This window comes from Notolepis coatsorum (assembly GCF_963971535.1).
Source record: "Notolepis coatsorum genome assembly, contig: SUPER_1_unloc_1, whole genome shotgun sequence".
Lineage (NCBI taxonomy): Eukaryota > Metazoa > Chordata > Actinopteri > Aulopiformes > Paralepididae > Notolepis > Notolepis coatsorum.
Genome location: NW_028174886.1, coordinates 1,777,490 through 1,793,476, shown reverse-complemented (window position 1 = coordinate 1,793,476; position 15,987 = coordinate 1,777,490). Strand labels below are relative to the sequence as shown.

Genomic DNA, 15,987 nt, shown 5'->3' with positions numbered 1-15,987 from the left:
TTGCAGAGTTCCAGGTTAAATACAGGTTCATGAAACAGTGAAACACACTCTAGTTGCAGAGTTCCAGGTTAAATACAGGTTCATGAAACAGTGAAACACACTCTAGTTGCAGAGTTCCAGGTTAAATACAGGTTCATGAAACAGTGAAACACTCTCTAGTTGCAGAGTTCCAGGTTAAATACAGGTTCATGAAACAGTGAAACACACTCTAGTTGCAGAGTTCCAGGTTAAATACAGGTTCATGAAACAGTGAAACACACTCTAGTTGCAGAGTTCCAGGTTAAATACAGGTTCATGAAACAGTGAAACACTCTCTAGTTGCAGAGTTCCAGGTTAAATACAGGTTCATGAAACAGTGAAACACACTCTAGTTGCAGAGTTCCTGGTTAAATACAGGTTCATGAAACAGTGAAACACACTCTAGTTGCAGAGTTCCAGGTTAAATACAGGTTCATGAAACAGTGAAACACACTCTAGTTGCAGAGTTCCAGGTTAAATACAGGTTCATGAAACAGTGAAACACACTCTAGTTGTAGAGTTCCAGGTTAAATACAGGTTCATGAAACAGTGAAACACACTCTAGTTGCAGAGTTCCAGGTTAAATACAGGTTCATGAAACAGTGAAACACTCTCTAGTTGCAGAGTTCCAGGTTAAATACAGGTTCATGAAACAGTGAAACACTCTCTAGTTGCAGAGTTCCAGGTTAAATACAGGTTCATGACACAGTGAAACTCTCTAGTTGCAGAGTTCCAGGTTAAATACAGGTTCATGAAACAGTGAAACACACTCTAGTTGCATAGTTCCAGGTTAAATACAGGTTCATGACACAGTGAAACACTCTAGTTGCAGAGTTCCAGGTTAAATACAGGTTCATGAAACAGTGAAACACACTCTAGTTGCAGAGTTCCAGGTTAAATACAGGTTCATGAAACAGTGAAACACTCTCTAGTTGCAGAGTTCCAGGTTAAATACAGGTTCATGAAACAGTGAAACACTCTCTAGTTGCAGAGTTCCAGGTTAAATACAGGTTCATGAAACAGTGAAACACACTCTAGTTGCAGAGTTCCAGGTTAAATACAGGTTCATGAAACAGTGAAACACACTCTAGTTGCAGAGTTCCAGGTTAAATACAGGTTCATGAAACAGTGAAACACACTCTAGTTGCAGAGTTCCTGGTTAAATACAGGTTCATGAAACAGTGAAACACACTCTAGTTGCAGAGTTCCTGGTTAAATACAGGTTCATGAAACAGTGAAACACTCTAGTTGCAGAGTTCCAGGTTAAATACAGGTTCATGAAACAGTGAAACACACTCTAGTTGCAGAGTTCCAGGTTAAATACAGGTTCATGAAACAGTGAAACACACTCTAGTTGCAGAGTTCCAGGTTAAATACAGGTTCATGAAACAGTGAAACACTCTCTAGTTGCAGAGTTCCTGGTTAAATACAGGTTCATGAAACAGTGAAACACTCTCTAGTTGCAGAGTTCCAGGTTAAATACAGGTTCATGAAACAGTGAAACACACTCTAGTTGCAGAGTTCCAGGTTAAATACAGGTTCATGAAACAGTGAAAGACACTCTAGTTGCAGAGTTCCAGGTTAAATACAGGTTCATGAAACAGTGAAACACACTCTAGTTGCAGAGTTCCAGGTTAAATACAGGTTCATGAAACAGTGAAACACACTCTAGTTGCAGAGTTCCAGGTTAAATACAGGTTCATGAAACAGTGAAACACACTCTAGTTGCAGAGTTCCTGGTTAAATACAGGTTCATGAAACAGTGAAACACTCTAGTTGCAGAGTTCCAGGTTAAATACAGGTTCATGACACAGTGAAACACTCTCTAGTTGCAGAGTTCCAGGTTAAATACAGGTTCATGAAACAGTGAAACACACTCTAGTTGCAGAGTTCCAGGTTAAATACAGGTTCATGAAACAGTGAAACACTCTCTAGTTGCAGAGTTCCAGGTTAAATACAGGTTCATGAAACAGTGAAACTCTCTAGTTGCAGAGTTCCAGGTTAAATACAGGTTCATGAAACAGTGAAACACACTCTAGTTGCATAGTTCCAGGTTAAATACAGGTTCATGACACAGTGAAACACTCTAGTTGCAGAGTTCCAGGTTAAATACAGGTTCATGAAACAGTGAAACACACTCTAGTTGCAGAGTTCCAGGTTAAATACAGGTTCATGAAACAGTGAAACACTCTCTAGTTGCAGAGTTCCAGGTTAAATACAGGTTCATGAAACAGTGAAACACTCTCTAGTTGCAGAGTTCCAGGTTAAATACAGGTTCATGAAACAGTGAAACACACTCTAGTTGCAGAGTTCCAGGTTAAATACAGGTTCATGAAACAGTGAAACACACTCTAGTTGCAGAGTTCCAGGTTAAATACAGGTTCATGAAACAGTGAAACACTCTCTAGTTGCAGAGTTCCAGGTTAAATACAGGTTCATGAAACAGTGAAACACTCTCTAGTTGCAGAGTTCCAGGTTAAATACAGGTTCATGAAACAGTGAAACACACTCTAGTTGCAGAGTTCCAGGTTAAATACAGGTTCATGAAACAGTGAAACACTCTAGTTGCAGAGTTCCAGGTTAAATACAGGTTCATGAAACAGTGAAACACTCTCTAGTTGCAGAGTTCCAGGTTAAATACAGGTTCATGAAACAGTGAAACACACTCTAGTTGCAGAGTTCCAGGTTAAATACAGGTTCATGAAACAGTGAAACACACTCTAGTTGCAGAGTTCCAGGTTAAATACAGGTTCATGAAACAGTGAAACACACTCTAGTTGCAGAGTTCCTGGTTAAATACAGGTTCATGAAACAGTGAAACACACTCTAGTTGCAGAGTTCCTGGTTAAATACAGGTTCATGAAACAGTGAAACACTCTTTAGTTGCAGAGTTCCAGGTTAAATACAGGTTCATGAAACAGTGAAACACACTCTAGTTGCAGAGTTCCAGGTTAAATACAGGTTCATGAAACAGTGAAACACACTCTAGTTGCAGAGTTCCAGGTTAAATACAGGTTCATGAAACAGTGAAACACTCTCTAGTTGCAGAGTTCCTGGTTAAATACAGGTTCATGAAACAGTGAAACACTCTCTAGTTGCAGAGTTCCAGGTTAAATACAGGTTCATGAAACAGTGAAACACACTCTAGTTGCAGAGTTCCTGGTTAAATACAGGTTCATGAAACAGTGAAACACACTCTAGTTGCAGAGTTCCAGGTTAAATACAGGTTCATGAAACAGTGAAACACACTCTAGTTGCAGAGTTCCAGGTTAAATACAGGTTCATGAAACAGTGAAACACACTCTAGTTGCAGAGTTCCTGGTTAAATACAGGTTCATGAAACAGTGAAACACACTCTAGTTGCAGAGTTCCAGGTTAAATACAGGTTCATGAAACAGTGAAACACACTCTAGTTGCAGAGTTCCAGGTTAAATACAGGTTCATGAAACAGTGAAACACTCTCTAGTTGCAGAGTTCCTGGTTAAATACAGGTTCATGAAACAGTGAAACACACTCTAGTTGCAGAGTTCCTGGTTAAATACAGGTTCATGAAACAGTGAAACACTCTCTAGTTGCAGAGTTCCAGGTTAAATACAGGTTCATGAAACAGTGAAACACTCTAGTTGCAGAGTTCCAGGTTAAATACAGGTTCATGAAACAGTGAAACACACTCTAGTTGCAGAGTTCCTGGTTAAATACAGGTTCATGAAACAGTGAAACACACTCTAGTTGCAGAGTTCCTGGTTAAATACAGGTTCATGAAACAGTGAAACACTCTCTAGTTGCAGAGTTCCAGGTTAAATACAGGTTCATGAAACAGTGAAACACACTCTAGTTGCAGAGTTCCAGGTTAAATACAGGTTCATGAAACAGTGAAACACACTCTAGTTGCAGAGTTCCAGGTTAAATACAGGTTCATGAAACAGTGAAACACTCTCTAGTTGCAGAGTTCCAGGTTAAATACAGGTTCATGAAACAGTGAAACACACTCTAGTTGCAGAGTTCCAGGTTAAATACAGGTTCATGAAACAGTGAAACACACTCTAGTTGCAGAGTGCCAGGTTAAATACAGGTTCATGAAACAGTGAAACACACTCTAGTTGCAGAGTTCCAGGTTAAATACAGGTTCATGAAACAGTGAAACACACTCTAGTTGTAGAGTTCCAGGTTAAATACAGGTTCATGAAACAGTGAAACACTCTCTAGTTGCAGAGTTCCAGGTTAAATACAGGTTCATGACACAGTGAAACACTCTCTAGTTGCAGAGTTCCAGGTTAAATACAGGTTCATGAAACAGTGAAACTCTCTAGTTGCAGAGTTCCAGGTTAAATACAGGTTCATGAAACAGTGAAACACACTCTAGTTGCATAGTTCCAGGTTAAATACAGGTTCATGAAACAGTGAAACACACTCTAGTTGCAGAGTTCCAGGTTAAATACAGGTTCATGACACAGTGAAACACTCTAGTTGCAGAGTTCCAGGTTAAATACAGGTTCATGAAACAGTGAAACACACTCTAGTTGCAGAGTTCCAGGTTAAATACAGGTTCATGAAACAGTGAAACACTCTCTAGTTGCAGAGTTCCTGGTTAAATACAGGTTCATGAAACAGTGAAACACACTCTAGTTGCAGAGTTCCAGGTTAAATACAGGTTCATGAAACAGTGAAACACACTCTAGTTGCAGAGTTCCAGGTTAAATACAGGTTCATGAAACAGTGAAACACTCTAGTTGCAGAGTTCCAGGTTAAATACAGGTTCATGAAACAGTGAAACACTCTCTAGTTGCAGAGTTCCAGGTTAAATACAGGTTCATGAAACAGTGAAACACACTCTAGTTGCAGAGTTCCAGGTTAAATACAGGTTCATGAAACAGTGAAACACTCTAGTTGCAGAGTTCCAGGTTAAATACAGGTTCATGAAACAGTGAAACACTCTCTAGTTGCAGAGTTCCAGGTTAAATACAGGTTCATGAAACAGTGAAACACACTCTAGTTGCAGAGTTCCAGGTTAAATACAGGTTCATGAAACAGTGAAACACTCTAGTTGCAGAGTTCCTGGTTAAATACAGGTTCATGAAACAGTGAAACACTCTAGTTGCAGAGTTCCTGGTTAAATACAGGTTCATGAAACAGTGAAACACTCTCTAGTTGCAGAGTTCCAGGTTAAATACAGGTTCATGAAACAGTGAAACACTCTAGTTGCAGAGTTCCTGGTTAAATACAGGTTCATGAAACAGTGAAACACACTCTAGTTGCAGAGTTCCTGGTTAAATACAGGTTCATGAAACAGTGAAACACACTCTAGTTGCAGAGTTCCTGGTTAAATACAGGTTCATGACACAGTGAAACACACTCTAGTTGCAGAGTTCCAGGTTAAATACAGGTTCATGAAACAGTGAAACACACTCTAGTTGCAGAGTTCCAGGTTAAATACAGGTTCATGAAACAGTGAAACTCTCTAGTTGCAGAGTTCCAGGTTAAATACAGGTTCATGAAACAGTGAAACACACTCTAGTTGCAGAGTTCCAGGTTAAATACAGGTTCATGAAACAGTGAAACACACTCTAGTTGCAGAGTTCCAGGTTAAATACAGGTTCATGAAACAGTGAAACACACTCTAGTTGCAGAGTTCCTGGTTAAATACAGGTTCATGAAACAGTGAAACACACTCTAGTTGCAGAGTTCCAGGTTAAATACAGGTTCATGAAACAGTGAAACACTCTCTAGTTGCAGAGTTCCAGGTTAAATACAGGTCCATGAAACAGTGAAACACACTCTAGATGCAGAGTTCCAGGTTAAATACAGGTTCATGAAACAGTGAAACACTCTCTAGTTGCAGAGTTCCAGGTTAAATACAGGTTCATGAAACAGTGAAACTCTCTAGTTGCAGAGTTCCAGGTTAAATACAGGTTCATGAAACAGTGAAACACACTCTAGTTGCATAGTTCCAGGTTAAATACAGGTTCATGACACAGTGAAACACTCTAGTTGCAGAGTTCCAGGTTAAATACAGGTTCATGAAACAGTGAAACACACTCTAGTTGCAGAGTTCCAGGTTAAATACAGGTTCATGAAACAGTGAAACACTCTCTAGTTGCAGAGTTCCAGGTTAAATACAGGTTCATGAAACAGTGAAACACTCTCTAGTTGCAGAGTTCCAGGTTAAATACAGGTTCATGAAACAGTGAAACACACTCTAGTTGCAGAGTTCCAGGTTAAATACAGGTTCATGAAACAGTGAAACACACTCTAGTTGCAGAGTTCCAGGTTAAATACAGGTTCATGAAACAGTGAAACACTCTCTAGTTGCAGAGTTCCAGGTTAAATACAGGTTCATGAAACAGTGAAACACTCTCTAGTTGCAGAGTTCCAGGTTAAATACAGGTTCATGAAACAGTGAAACACACTCTAGTTGCAGAGTTCCAGGTTAAATACAGGTTCATGAAACAGTGAAACACTCTAGTTGCAGAGTTCCAGGTTAAATACAGGTTCATGAAACAGTGAAACACTCTCTAGTTGCAGAGTTCCAGGTTAAATACAGGTTCATGAAACAGTGAAACACACTCTAGTTGCAGAGTTCCAGGTTAAATACAGGTTCATGAAACAGTGAAACACACTCTAGTTGCAGAGTTCCAGGTTAAATACAGGTTCATGAAACAGTGAAACACACTCTAGTTGCAGAGTTCCTGGTTAAATACAGGTTCATGAAACAGTGAAACACACTCTAGTTGCAGAGTTCCTGGTTAAATACAGGTTCATGAAACAGTGAAACACTCTTTAGTTGCAGAGTTCCAGGTTAAATACAGGTTCATGAAACAGTGAAACACACTCTAGTTGCAGAGTTCCAGGTTAAATACAGGTTCATGAAACAGTGAAACACACTCTAGTTGCAGAGTTCCAGGTTAAATACAGGTTCATGAAACAGTGAAACACTCTCTAGTTGCAGAGTTCCTGGTTAAATACAGGTTCATGAAACAGTGAAACACTCTCTAGTTGCAGAGTTCCAGGTTAAATACAGGTTCATGAAACAGTGAAACACACTCTAGTTGCAGAGTTCCAGGTTAAATACAGGTTCATGAAACAGTGAAACACACTCTAGTTGCAGAGTTCCAGGTTAAATACAGGTTCATGAAACAGTGAAACACTCTCTAGTTGCAGAGTTCCAGGTTAAATACAGGTTCATGAAACAGTGAAACACTCTCTAGTTGCAGAGTTCCAGGTTAAATACAGGTTCATGAAACAGTGAAACACTCTAGTTGCAGAGTTCCAGGTTAAATACAGGTTCATGAAACAGTGAAACACACTCTAGTTGCAGAGTTCCTGGTTAAATACAGGTTCATGAAACAGTGAAACACACTCTAGTTGCAGAGTTCCTGGTTAAATACAGGTTCATGAAACAGTGAAACACTCTCTAGTTGCAGAGTTCCAGGTTAAATACAGGTTCATGAAACAGTGAAACACACTCTAGTTGCAGAGTTCCAGGTTAAATACAGGTTCATGAAACAGTGAAACACACTCTAGTTGCAGAGTTCCAGGTTAAATACAGGTTCATGAAACAGTGAAACACTCTCTAGTTGCAGAGTTCCAGGTTAAATACAGGTTCATGAAACAGTGAAACACACTCTAGTTGCAGAGTTCCAGGTTAAATACAGGTTCATGAAACAGTGAAACACACTCTAGTTGCAGAGTTCCAGGTTAAATACAGGTTCATGAAACAGTGAAACACTCTCTAGTTGCAGAGTTCCAGGTTAAATACAGGTTCATGAAACAGTGAAACACACTCTAGTTGCAGAGTTCCTGGTTAAATACAGGTTCATGAAACAGTGAAACACACTCTAGTTGCAGAGTTCCAGGTTAAATACAGGTTCATGAAACAGTGAAACACACTCTAGTTGCAGAGTTCCAGGTTAAATACAGGTTCATGAAACAGTGAAACACACTCTAGTTGTAGAGTTCCAGGTTAAATACAGGTTCATGAAACAGTGAAACACTCTCTAGTTGCAGAGTTCCAGGTTAAATACAGGTTCATGACACAGTGAAACACTCTCTAGTTGCAGAGTTCCAGGTTAAATACAGGTTCATGAAACAGTGAAACTCTCTAGTTGCAGAGTTCCAGGTTAAATACAGGTTCATGAAACAGTGAAACACACTCTAGTTGCATAGTTCCAGGTTAAATACAGGTTCATGAAACAGTGAAACACACTCTAGTTGCAGAGTTCCAGGTTAAATACAGGTTCATGACACAGTGAAACACTCTAGTTGCAGAGTTCCAGGTTAAATACAGGTTCATGAAACAGTGAAACACACTCTAGTTGCAGAGTTCCAGGTTAAATACAGGTTCATGAAACAGTGAAACACTCTCTAGTTGCAGAGTTCCTGGTTAAATACAGGTTCATGAAACAGTGAAACACACTCTAGTTGCAGAGTTCCAGGTTAAATACAGGTTCATGAAACAGTGAAACACACTCTAGTTGCAGAGTTCCAGGTTAAATACAGGTTCATGAAACAGTGAAACACTCTAGTTGCAGAGTTCCAGGTTAAATACAGGTTCATGAAACAGTGAAACACTCTCTAGTTGCAGAGTTCCAGGTTAAATACAGGTTCATGAAACAGTGAAACACACTCTAGTTGCAGAGTTCCAGGTTAAATACAGGTTCATGAAACAGTGAAACACTCTAGTTGCAGAGTTCCTGGTTAAATACAGGTTCATGAAACAGTGAAACACTCTAGTTGCAGAGTTCCTGGTTAAATACAGGTTCATGAAACAGTGAAACACTCTCTAGTTGCAGAGTTCCAGGTTAAATACAGGTTCATGAAACAGTGAAACACTCTAGTTGCAGAGTTCCTGGTTAAATACAGGTTCATGAAACAGTGAAACACACTCTAGTTGCAGAGTTCCTGGTTAAATACAGGTTCATGAAACAGTGAAACACACTCTAGTTGCAGAGTTCCTGGTTAAATACAGGTTCATGAAACAGTGAAACACTCTCTAGTTGCAGAGTTCCAGGTTAAATACAGGTTCATGAAACAGTGAAACACTCTCTAGTTGCAGAGTTCCAGGTTAAATACAGGTTCATGAAACAGTGAAACACACTCTAGTTGCAGAGTTCCTGGTTAAATACAGGTTCATGAAACAGTGAAACACACTCTAGTTGCAGAGTTCCTGGTTAAATACAGGTTCATGAAACAGTGAAACACTCTCTAGTTGCAGAGTTCCAGGTTAAATACAGGTTCATGAAACAGTGAAACACACTCTAGTTGCAGAGTTCCAGGTTAAATACAGGTTCATGAAACAGTGAAACACACTCTAGTTGCAGAGTTCCAGGTTAAATACAGGTTCATGAAACAGTGAAACACTCTCTAGTTGCAGAGTTCCTGGTTAAATACAGGTTCATGAAACAGTGAAACACTCTCTAGTTGCAGAGTTCCAGGTTAAATACAGGTTCATGAAACAGTGAAACACTCTCTAGTTGCAGAGTTCCAGGTTAAATACAGGTTCATGAAACAGTGAAACACACTCTAGTTGCAGAGTTCCAGGTTAAATACAGGTTCATGAAACAGTGAAACACACTCTAGTTGCAGAGTTCCAGGTTAAATACAGGTTCATGACACAGTGAAACACACTCTAGTTGCAGAGTTCCAGGTTAAATACAGGTTCATGACACAGTGAAACACACTCTAGTTGCAGAGTTCCAGGTTAAATACAGGTTCATGAAACAGTGAAACACACTCTAGTTGCAGAGTTCCAGGTTAAATACAGGTTCATGAAACAGTGAAACACACTCTAGTTGCAGAGTTCCAGGTTAAATACAGGTTCATGAAACAGTGAAACTCTCTAGTTGCAGAGTTCCAGGTTAAATACAGGTTCATGAAACAGTGAAACACACTCTAGTTGCAGAGTTCCAGGTTAAATACAGGTTCATGAAACAGTGAAACACACTCTAGTTGCAGAGTTCCTGGTTAAATACAGGTTCATGAAACAGTGAAACACTCTCTAGTTGCAGAGTTCCAGGTTAAATACAGGTTCATGAAACAGTGAAACACTCTCTAGTTGCAGAGTTCCAGGTTAAATACAGGTTCATGAAACAGTGAAACACACTCTAGTTGCAGAGTTCCAGGTTAAATACAGGTTCATGAAACAGTGAAACACACTCTAGATGCAGAGTTCCAGGTTAAATACAGGTTCATGAAACAGTGAAACACACTCTAGATGCAGAGTTCCAGGTTAAATACAGGTTCATGAAACAGTGAAACACTCTCTAGTTGCAGAGTTCCAGGTTAAATACAGGTTCATGAAACAGTGAAACACTCTCTAGTTGCAGAGTTCCAGGTTAAATACAGGTTCATGAAACAGTGAAACACTCTCTAGTTGCAGAGTTCCAGGTTAAATACAGGTTCATGAAACAGTGAAACACACTCTAGATGCAGAGTTCCAGGTTAAATACAGGTTCATGAAACAGTGAAACACTCTCTAGTTGCAGAGTTCCAGGTTAAATACAGGTTCATGAAACAGTGAAACACACTCTAGATGCAGAGTTCCAGGTTAAATACAGGTTCATGAAACAGTGAAACACTCTCTAGTTGCAGAGTTCCAGGTTAAATACAGGTTCATGAAACAGTGAAACACACTCTAGTTGCAGAGTTCCAGGTTAAATACAGGTTCATGAAACAGTGAAACACACTCTAGTTGCAGAGTTCCTGTGGGACACAGTTTCCTCTGAGGGACAATTACACTGTTGCTTCAGATCCAAAAATGCCGTCCCTTTTTGTTCCGCTTGTTTAATATTTCTTTTGGGGGGGGGGTTCAACTTACGCGTTGATGGGGTCGTACTTCTGGACGGCGTACAGGGGGTGGGTCTCGGCCCTCTTGATGACCTTCTGTGTGTCGTAGAGCAGGAAAAGGCTGAAGAGGATCAGGCCTCCGTAGATGGCCACTGAATACAACCCCGCGCCCAACGCCGAGCTGGGCGGCAGGAACATGGACCCTGGAAAGAACGGAGACGGCAGGTATGAGACCAGGGCCCTCATTCATCAACGTTGCGTACGCACAGATATGTGCTTAACCCGTGCGTACGACCATTTCTAAGCAAGGTGTGGGATTTATCAATTTGAACGTGAACTTGACTTTGTGCATATGTCTACGCACAGCCCAGAGCATGCGTAGCTGACGCCCTGTGGTAGAATATGGGGACTGCAGACGGACGGCATAGCTCTCATCAGTTGCATGCATTAGTTTCAACGCGGAAATAAGCTTCCGTGCATTACTCCCGACACTGGCGCGTGTTCTGTATGAACCGTAATTCATTATAGTTCATTGTAAAATAGCGACAGTAGTGTAATTATAACGGGCTCATGCGCGAACAATAGGTTGGCTTGCTTGTTTGGCACGGGGGCAGACGCAGAACACCCACCTCCAAACGCCATTAAATATTGTTTCAAATAAAAAACGAAATACTATTATTTTGTGTCATGTTTCCAAATAAGATTGGCCACAACGAAATTCTTTATACTTCAATTTGTTGGTTAGAATAGATTACCTCGCTCCGTTGAAACTTCACTGAGACTAACAGTAAAAGACAGTATTTTTTTTTTGTGAGCTCCGCGCACAGACGTGATAATAATAATAATAGCTTCATTAGCGCCTTTCAAGAGACCCATGCAAGGTCGCTTTACATAGATAGGGGGGGGAAATAACAAAGTAATAAACATAGTGGACAGACTATGTAAATATGATGATGGGATTCAATAGCCCCTTTCGTGACTGTGATGCACCGAGTGAATCCACAGTCACTTGCTCCTCAATGGGAAACCAACCTAGATTTACCATGAAGGACTGGTTCTGGCCGAACCGTTCGTTATACAAGAATCACAGAGACGTTTCAAAGGTACTCACAGTTGCACAAGGGTTTCGGACACAAATACGGGATGGTTTGAAAGCTCGGCGCTGCTAATAAACATTTTAAATATTTTTTATAAACTGGTCAACACTGCATTATTTCTGGCGTTGGGTGCATGATGCGCATGCGCTGTGATCACAACCAGGCAGCCAACGCCGAAAATAATGCCGTTTTGAGCAGTTTATACAAAATATTTAAATGTTTATTAGCAACGCCGAGCTTTCAAACCATCCCGTATCTCTGTTCGAAACCCTCGTGCAACTGTGAGTACCTTTGAAATGTCTCTGTGATACTTGTATAACGAACGGTTCGGAACCAGTCCTTCAGGGTAAATCTAGGTTGGTTTCCCATTGAGGAGCAAGTGACTGTGGATTCACTCCGTGCATCACAGTCACGAAAGGGGCTAGGGATTCAAGTTCGCGTTTTTATTGATCACATAGGCAGGTTATACATGGCGTATATGCTACATCTAGGCCTGCCGCGATAAGCAATAAATCGATTAATTGCAGCGATAAATAAAATTAATGCAATGATTTTGACGGGCGCGATTAATTGCTATTTGCGCGTTTGTTTTAATGAGGCGGAACCAGTATCCCTCGTCAGTCACTCTCCGTGTGGGGGGCCGCTGGCCTTACTACAGAGCACAGCACGGGAGCTCCGTGGGGCAGTAGCAACGCCACATATAGCTTAACTACATTTCTCAATGGTGTTGCTCCTTTTAACCAAGTAGCGTTATTTATAGTGTAACGTTAGCTATTTTTAGACCCAAGTAGTTACTCGCTACTGCCCGGAGAAACTGGACTGCTAAATAAAGATGAAAGATCGAGTGTTGATTCTCATTCAATGCTAACAACATTAGCTAAATAGCTAACAAACGAAATACAACGTATAGCATAGCTACAACACAGAATAACGTTAATACAATTACATGCATCATTGTTTACAATGAACGGGTGGGGCTAGTCAAAGGACTGGACACGGGGACAAGTTAAACATGAATTCATTTATTATAACGTAGTAGGTAGTTTCGAGTCGTGCTGCAGTGCCTACGCACCACAGCTATTCTATTATATACTGCTTTGACGCTTCCTCCTCATCGTTGATTGCCTGTAGTAGCTGCATCTAACGTTAGTAGCTAACGTTAAAACTAACCTAAAGTTAGTTGTTTACCAACAATCTCAATATTTGTTTTATCATTAGCTCAAAAACACAGAACCGTGCTGCTATCTGCTAGGATAATCACAACAATACTTCCGGTCCGGTCGGTGGGCTTCAAAATAAAAGTCTAAAACACCGGAAAAGACGGAGCGGTGGGCTTCAAAATAAAAGTTTTGGGAAATAAATTTCTCAAAAAAAAATTCTCTAACCGGTCGCAATAATATCACTTATCGCGATATTTTCGGGGGCAATTAATCGCCCAGCAAAATGTGTTATCGTGGCAGGCCTAGCTACATCATACATGGCAGTGAGATTCATTGTTCTTGTATATGCTCTCGTATTATTGTTTATATAGGCTACCCAATACTGACATCAAATATGCCTCTAGAAATCATATGCAGCAGGTAGAAAAAAGACGGAAAATCCATCGCGATTTGGAATAAAATTGAGGAGAACTTTAATCCCTGGGTATTAATCGAACGAAACGGGAAAAGGCAGTCATATTCCAGCACCGTCTTTATTAGTGTTTGCGCTGCCCAGGCAGCAATGGTTAATAGATATCATATCCGACATCACCGTACGTGTACATGTCTGTCAGCCTGTCTCGTATTTCTCCATAACACCCTTCCCTCGGGTCAGTCCACTTTTCCACATTTCATGGGGGTGTTCCATTACCGTATATGGTTAATCGGGGCGGTTCTGGTATGCAAATACTTAAAACAGTGCACAAGCTCCAGCTTAGGAGCAAGGTGATATTTATCAAGACAGGTGTGCGTAGGACCTGTGTACGCACGTGTGATAAATCCCGTTTTATTCTAAATTCTGTGCTTAAGAACGAAAATAGAATACTTTCTAAGAAAACTTGATAAATGAGGGCCCAGGGCCCTCATGTATCAACGTGACGTACGCACAGATATGTGCTTAAGCCGTGCGTACGACCATTTCTAAGCAAAGTGTGGGATCTATCAATATGAACTTGTGCTTGACTTTGTACGTATGTCTACGCACAGCTCTGAGCATGCTTAGCTGACGCCCAGTGGTAGAATATCGTTACTACGGCATATGCGCTCCTCAGTTAATGCATTAGTTTCAACGCGGAAATAAGCTTCCGTGCATTACTTCCAACACTGGCGTGTTCAACTTCTGTATGACCCGTAATTAATTATAGTTCATTGTAAAATAGCGACAGTAGTGTAATTATAACGGGCTCATGCGGGAACAAGAGGTTGGCTTGCTTGTTTGGCACGGGGGGCAGAAGCAAAACACCCACCTCCAAACGCCATTAAATATTGTTTCAAATAAAAAGCGACATACTATTATTTTGTGTCATGTTTCCAAATAAGATTGGCCACAACGGAATGCTTTCTACTTCAATTTGTTGATTAGAATAGATTACCTCGCTCCGTTGAAACTTCACTGAGCTCAGCACACAGACATGATAATAATAATAACAACAATAATAATAGCTTCATTTTACATAGCGCCTTTTAAGAGACCCATGCAAGGTCGCTTTACATAGATGGGGGGGGGAATAACAAAGTAATAAAGATAGTGGACAGACTATGTAAATATGATGATGGGATTCAAGTTCGCGTTTTTATTGATCATAGGCATGCTGTCAGAGTATGATGTCATAATCAAACATTCTAGAACATTTGTCATCACAGATCATGTCATAATAGAACATAGGCTACATGGCATGGTCCATCGTGATATTGTGTAGACTGTTATTACTGTACTACCACCCATTGTGACAACAGCCTTGTGAGCTCCCGCACACAAACATGATGGAATTCAAGTTCATGTATTGATCACATAGGCAGGCTACATCATACATGGCAGCGAGATTCATTGTTCCTGTATATGCTCTCGTATTATTGTTTATATAGGCTACCCAATACTGACATCAAAATAGATTGTATGCCTCTAGAAATCATATGCAGCAGGTAGAAAATTGACGGAAAATCCGTCGCGATTTGGAATAAAATTGAGGAGAACTTTAATCCCTGGGTATTAATCAAATAAAACGGAAAAAGGCAGCAGGGATTAAAGCAAAAAAAAATCTCCTGACTGAACTTTTTTTCAGGCCAAGTCATTCTTATTTTAATCTCCACTATTTTTTTTAATAGCGTTAGTGTTTTAAGGGAGCCTACTGTCCTGACTGTGACTATATACCCTACTGTTGTGGTTGTTGTGCCAGGCAGGGAGGCTGTGTGCTGGAGAGCGTGAATGCAAGTCTTGTGGCTAGCTTCTGATTGATGGCGAGCTAGCACCCCTTTCCCATTACTTTGAACCATGAACTAAACGGCTTGTTATCATACAAACAAGGGACTAAACACGTTTCGCAATTATGCCACAACAACAATGGACAGTCTCCTCCCCACCGTTTGTATATATTTTTTACCACCCACCCACCCCCTCCTAATGTACAGTCTCCTCCTCATCATATGTATATATTTACTGTTAGGATCTCTGGGTAACAGTACTGTATATTTGCTTATCATATATGTGACAAATGTAACAGTACTATACCTGTAAGTCAAGTATGTCCCCATGTCATAAATGTCATGATGTCATGTATGTTGTGTATGTCATAAATGTCACTGAATTGAAAATGGGGGACCCTGATTATGTAAACAAGACAAACATCTTTCTCTGGTCTGCATCCCCTTAACAATTGTGTGTATTGCTACTGGATTTACCAGATCCAGAGTGAATGAATGAAAACTTTATTTAATACACAAGACCCTCTTCTTGGGACCAAGTAAGGTTGTCGATAATCCAATGTACAGTTACCCCACCCCGCCTACCCAACCACCTCCAATGTACCACCCCACCTACCCAACCTCCTCCAATGTATATACTCTCTTTTTTAGACTATTTTTGTATCACAAACAATACTGTATTTGTAAAT

General features: G+C 40.4%; 1 protein-coding gene across 1 annotated transcript in view; it reads right to left on the bottom strand.

Annotated features, from left to right (window-relative positions):
- LOC311246316 (growth hormone-inducible transmembrane protein-like) overlaps nucleotides 1-15,987 on the bottom strand; it is a 38,217-nt gene that overhangs the window by 12,735 nt on the left and 9,495 nt on the right. The window contains exon 8 of the mRNA XM_084338481.1: nucleotides 10,832-11,003. Coding sequence (XP_084194607.1) covers nucleotides 10,832-11,003 — 172 coding nt within the window. The remainder of the gene's footprint in view (nucleotides 1-10,831; nucleotides 11,004-15,987) is intronic.